The 5,753-nt window shown below is 38.7% G+C and overlaps 1 protein-coding gene across 6 annotated transcripts in view; it reads left to right on the top strand.

The window, feature by feature from the left end:
* Positions 1–3,044, top strand: part of hmga1a (high mobility group AT-hook 1a) — an 8,880-nt gene extending 5,836 nt beyond the window's left edge. For all 6 annotated transcript variants that reach the window (XM_016533050.1, XM_016533049.1, XM_016533046.1 and 3 more), the window contains exon 5: positions 1,259–3,044. In XM_016533050.1, the coding sequence (XP_016388536.1) occupies positions 1,259–1,324 (66 nt within the window). In that variant the 3' untranslated portion in view covers positions 1,325–3,044. The remainder of the gene's footprint in view (positions 1–1,258) is intronic.
* Positions 3,045–5,753: the final 2,709 nt, after the last annotated feature.

Below are 5,753 nucleotides of genomic sequence, written 5' to 3'. Positions count from 1 at the left end.
TCTCTCTCTCTCTCTCTCTGTTTCTTGAATGAACTGTTGATGAATTACACTTTTCTGAGAATAGAGTATTGAAGTGGAGATCGCTAAACTGCAAGCTAAGCGGTGTTTTCAGAAAGCAAGCGCGTTTATCCGCAGTGGAGAGAGAGCGCGTGTGCACATGGTTGCCAGGTTGACAAAGATAAGTAGCACACTTAGCAGATATTTCCGTATTGCGCAAGTGTGAAGCTCTGTTTTGGGGATTACATCTCTTTATATCAGGCAACTCAGTTGTGTTCCTCTGCGGCCAGATTAAACCTTGTTGTAGCCTATATATGCTCTATTCATTCTTTTTTTTAGAAACCTCGCACTTTTCTACTCCATTTTAAACGTTGTAAAATTTTATACAAGTTAAGCGCGGTCCACTGCTGCACACGTGCCACAATATCGATACAGGGCCAGCTGTATCGATACTCGTATCGTCAAATCTCTGTGACGATACATCGTCGTATCGATATTTTGAACACGGCACTAGTGGTAGTTCCCTTGCTGTCTATGAAGGGTCAGAGAGATCTCGGAGTTCATCAAGAATATCTTAATTTGGGTTCCGAAGATGAATGAAGGTCTTGGGGGTGAATAATTGACAGAATTTTCATTTTTGGGTGAACTATCCCTTTAAGAGGAGTGTTTTCGCATGTCTGCTTTAAGTATTTCCACAAATTGTTGGCATCAGTGTCACTGTGAACCCATAGTTACCTAGTGGATTGTTGTACGTTAATGGTGCAAGTTATGAGTGAGCAAGTCGGTGACTCTCCGATCATGTTTATCATTTTAACCTTTTATTCTTTCAGATTTGAGATAATAGACTGCATTGTCCCACTTGACCCCAAAAATGAAAGAAAATGCTTGCACAAATACAAATGATGCCTATAGTCAGGATAGGGCCATATTTAATAATTGACAAGAATGAAATTGAAACTGTGAGGGACTGAAGTACAGTGCTTTCAGTAGGTTGTAGTGTTTAATATACAGGTTGTTCAGTGACTATCTCTTTCTGAAAAACTAAGCAAGCAAAAAGTCTGTAATACAGCTTTGAAAGTTGTAAAAATGACATTATCTAGAACCTTTATACAGTGCGTGCCATTGTAAAAACTGCACGTCTGTTAAATTCAACATGGTGTCTAACCCAATTTAAAGGTCCGTTGCATTTGGTTTTATTTTGCATGCAATAATGCAAATGTCACTTCTTCGTCTGACCGTTTGTTGCCGTCTGTCTCTTCAGGAGAAGGAGGAGCAGCCATCTAAGTCCTCTGAGGAAGAAGAAGAGGAGGAGGAAGAGGAACAGTAACTAGCAACTCGTGCTACCTCACAATCCAACGTTATTTCTTCCTGTTGACCAGAGCTGGACTGACCCTCCCCATTCCTCCTCTTACACTAGTGCCACCCTCACCCTCCAATTCACCTTTACGCTCTAGCGCCCCCTAGCGTCAGGGAGGCTTGCACACTTCATGTGCCTTCTCTGTGTAACACCACTGGAAAAAGACTCAAAATACTGTATGTCCATTCATGGATGCATGCACACGTGTATGTCTCGCACTCAATGGCTAATTGGTCGAAAGTGTCTGTCATTATACTGGACAAAGATATGCTCTGATGGCGGCTTGACACAAAGCGATTTGCAAAATACTGAAGTTTTCTCTTCTTTCGCAAGCAACCGTTTCAGGCCTTGAGAATTCAAGTTTATTTTTACACGTCTAAATCTAAAATATGGTAGGTTGTGTGAAATTCATGTCGTTGTGTACTGGACAAAGGTGAATTGACCTACTCGTTGTTTTTACTTGGGTTGTGTGTGCGTGTGTGTGTGGTAACTCGATGTCTCCAGTTAAACTCTTTTAGCTACTCCGTGATTCGAGCTAGAAATAAAATGAGCGTATTTTTTTGTGCGCTTAACCTAGAGGACTTTTAACTTGTAATCAACATCATTGAATGCTTTGTCGTGAAACATTTTTGACTTCCTCTTGTTTCATTTTTTTTTTTTTAATAATGCCCTCCGCCGACTTGCCACCATCATGATTTCGCTGATTCCCGCGATTAAATTTACTGGCACGCGAAAGCTAAGTAGTCTGTTTAAGTCTGTTCTCAGTGTAGTTCAGTTTCCTGGATGTGCTAAGGAACAGTTTGCTCGTCTGGCCTGTACGAAATGTTATGGAGGACGATTGGTTTTAATTGCGGAAATGATTAAATGTTTTACCACCAACTGATCCTTGCTCCAAAAAGGCACCGCAAATGATTAGACACCAGCAGTGCTTTTAATTGTATCGGCCCCAAACCTGTGAATTACACGCAAACATTTAATCTTTTTTTTTTTTTTTTTTAACTAGAAAATGCGAATCATTCCATTTGCTCGCAAATTCTTTGTGAACTTCCCAGCCGTGTCACTTCTTCTGTCCCATTACAGTCCACTCAGACGACTTTCACTTGATGTGTTTTAGGTTCGTGTTTCGTTTTCTTCATGGGTTTTTTCTTTTTCTTTCTTTTTTTGACGTGTTAAATTCCATGTCAGGGAACGCTGATCGGTCCAGTGACTGGGTCTCCTCTCAGAACTTAATGCTGCTACAAACATGGTTAATTAAACCCGGAATACTGCAACCAGGTCAGTTCTACTCTGGACTTGACCGTCACGTTCATACCTCACTTTACAACAGCCTATGATGGATTACTCTTCTCTTTCCTGACGATGTTCAACTGGTCTCAGTGCAGCCTTTGGCAAGCGTGTTTGTTTCTGATCCATTTACAGCCGTCTCCGGTGTGGGTTTTTGTTTCGTTTTAAACTAATTTCGCTTACAGCAGTGTGCATCAATGAACAGAAACTTGTTTTTTTTTCATATGTAAACGTCTGGACACACCACAGGCATGACTGCATTGAGTCAGAGAGATGCAAAACATATTCACAGACTGTGGTAGAGATATAGGTTTGTGTGTTTTTAGTTTATTTTTCTGTACATACTCGTTTGGTGCACTGAATTGACTTTTTGATTTGATATATCATGGACAAAATGATTTGGTGTGGCACCTGAAGGTTAGGGCTTTTTTCTTTTTCTCTTTCACTCTAAAAAATGCTGGGTTGTTTCAACCCAAATTTGGGTCAAATATGGACTAACCCAACTTTTGGGTTAAAAATGTAACCCAACGGTTGGGTTAGTCCATATCTGACCCAAAGTTGGGTTGAAACAAACCAGCATTTTTTTTCAGTGCGTTCTCTTTATAATAAACTACATCCTGCTAGTTGCTTAGCCCTGAGCCCCTGTTTAGTAGATCATGATGGTACTATGGCTGTTTGACGCAGTGGTTTTTAACATGCCCCTTCAATACTGATGTCTTGGTTTTATGCGCCCGTGCACACAACTGGTTTGGGATCAGTCTTTTCAATGTATACACTCTGCATTTTCTATTGTGGACTGCAGGAATTTATATTCAAAATGGTAATAAAGTTAAGAATTCGTACATATCTTTGTGTGGCTGTATTTTTTCTATGAAGTATTACTTCTAACTAACACAATTCCCCACTGTAAGAAATCCTGTGTGACTAGAAGTGGTGCTATGCAACTAGAAATAAATTGCATCAGATCTTCCTTAACCTTTCACTTCTAAATAGCGATAATGACGTTTTGTCCTTCGCTTGGTTTCCATTTTTGGCCCTGACCACAGACAACTCGGCTTAGTCCAAAATCTCCATCTATATGGTTGCATGGACTTTTCACAGAATTTGATGCATTTCTGCTTTAAAAGTTCATCTAGACAATTTATTAATGAAATGTTTTAAACTTTTAAATGTTAAATTAAGATCATGAGTGGAAACATGCGATTGTTTAGTTACGGATATAGTTTGCCAAGCAGGTCTGATAAAATGCGGTAAACCTGGTTCTGCACTGCATTCGACAAACCAGAAATCATTTCACACCTATTCCTGCACCCATCTTCATTAACTTTTCCCTGACTTCAACTCCGCTTTCCATGCAGTCAACCAGCTCAATTTCTGATTATTCGTTCTTCCATGTGTTGGTTTTCTAGAGAAACGGAACATAATGACCAAATGCCTCAATATGAGAATAATTAATATGTGACCCTGGACCACAAAACCAGTCTCAAGTGTCAATTTTTCAAAATTGAGACTTATACATAACCTGAAAGCTGAATAAATAAGCTTTCCATTGATGTATGTTTTGTCAGTATATTTGGCTGAGATACAACTATTAGAAAATCTGGAATCTGAGGGTGCAAAAACATCAAAATATTGAGGAAAAACCCCTTTAAAGTTGTTCAAATTAAGTTCTTAGCAATGCATATTACTAATCAAAAATTACGTTTTGATTTATTTACGGTAGGAAATTTACAAAATATCTTCATGGAACATGATCTTTACTTAATATCGTAATGATTTTTGGCATAAAAGAAAAATCAATAATTTTGACCCATACAATGTATTGTTGGCTATTGCTACAAATATACCCCAGCGACTTAAGACTGGTTTTGTGCTCCAGGGTCACATATTACGGGGCTGTTGAATGTTTGATTCTGATTGTTGATGAATGTTCTAAGGTGTACATTTATTTTTCAGGAAACGCAGAGCTAAAGTAGTTCTAGGCAACAATGACTGATAAATTATTGTTTTTGATAAATGATTAACATTAAACATAAAATTAAATGCTATGTATTCACATTAATTTTTTATTAATTTATTAATTAATATTAAATGTAATATGTTTACATGTATTTTATTAACCATGTATTAGTTCACAATGCAGTTAGCTAATAATATGCATTCTAAAAACAAGAATGCTATTAAGCAACCTTGAGCATAATCTAGTATTTACATCCACCACAACATTAAGCTCATAGCCGTTTATGCTGTTCCAATGGAATCAACTCCCTCTGTAAAAGTTTAGTTTGTCATGTAGGAGGAACTGATGTTGTTCAGCCTTGCTAAGACATTAGATACTTCCTGAAACGCCAGTCTGGTGTTCCTCTGTGAGCCCTCAAATAGAGTGAGAAGGATCACTATTATTCCAGGTCTGCTTGTTACAGCTCTTCCTGGGCACAGGGCAGACAATGGAGAACATCAATCAGGGTTCAAACTTTGTTTCTGAGCGAGAGAACAGTGGCCCTTTCATTCCAAGTCTGGGATCTGGCTTACCCCCGCTTTAGCCCTGCCTCAGGTGACCTGGTTAGGCAGGCTGGGCACGGAGCGCGCTGGAATGCTGTGCTGGAGTGAGAGGAGCCAAGGGAATCGAGGGGGAAAGGAGGGGGCCGTGGTGGCACGGAGTATTATCACCCGGGTGACAGGGGGCCCAAAGTAGTGACTACCTACACTGAGCTTTGGGACATTTCTACAACAGTACTCTGTCCTTAATCACTTGACAGTAGGAAAGCTTTTACCAAGAGACCCGGAGTAATTTTGCAGTCAATCTATTTTTTTACTTCAACGTTCTTACAAGTTTTTAGCAAGCGGGAAAAAAATTTGTCTTTTTTTGAAACCCTTCACAGATTCTTGCTCACTTAAAATGTATCACAAAACTGAAGGTCATAATCTTAATCATTTAGAAGTCTTATCATCTTCTAAATGAAAACATAGTCATCTTATATACGTAGGATGCAGAATTGTACTTTGAAACTAAAATTAAAAAATAGAATTAAAATGAAAAAATGTAAAGAAATTCATATAAATGCTGCAATTATAGTTTTTAAGTGTTATCATACCTACAACACAGGTTTCTTTT

Source organism: Sinocyclocheilus rhinocerous, unplaced genomic scaffold (genome assembly GCF_001515625.1).
Source record: "Sinocyclocheilus rhinocerous isolate Xijiao unplaced genomic scaffold, SAMN03320098_v1.1 scaffold815, whole genome shotgun sequence".
NCBI lineage: Eukaryota > Metazoa > Chordata > Actinopteri > Cypriniformes > Cyprinidae > Sinocyclocheilus > Sinocyclocheilus rhinocerous.
The sequence above is the reverse complement of the archived record's forward strand: the minus strand, read 5'-3'. Positions and strand labels throughout refer to the sequence as shown.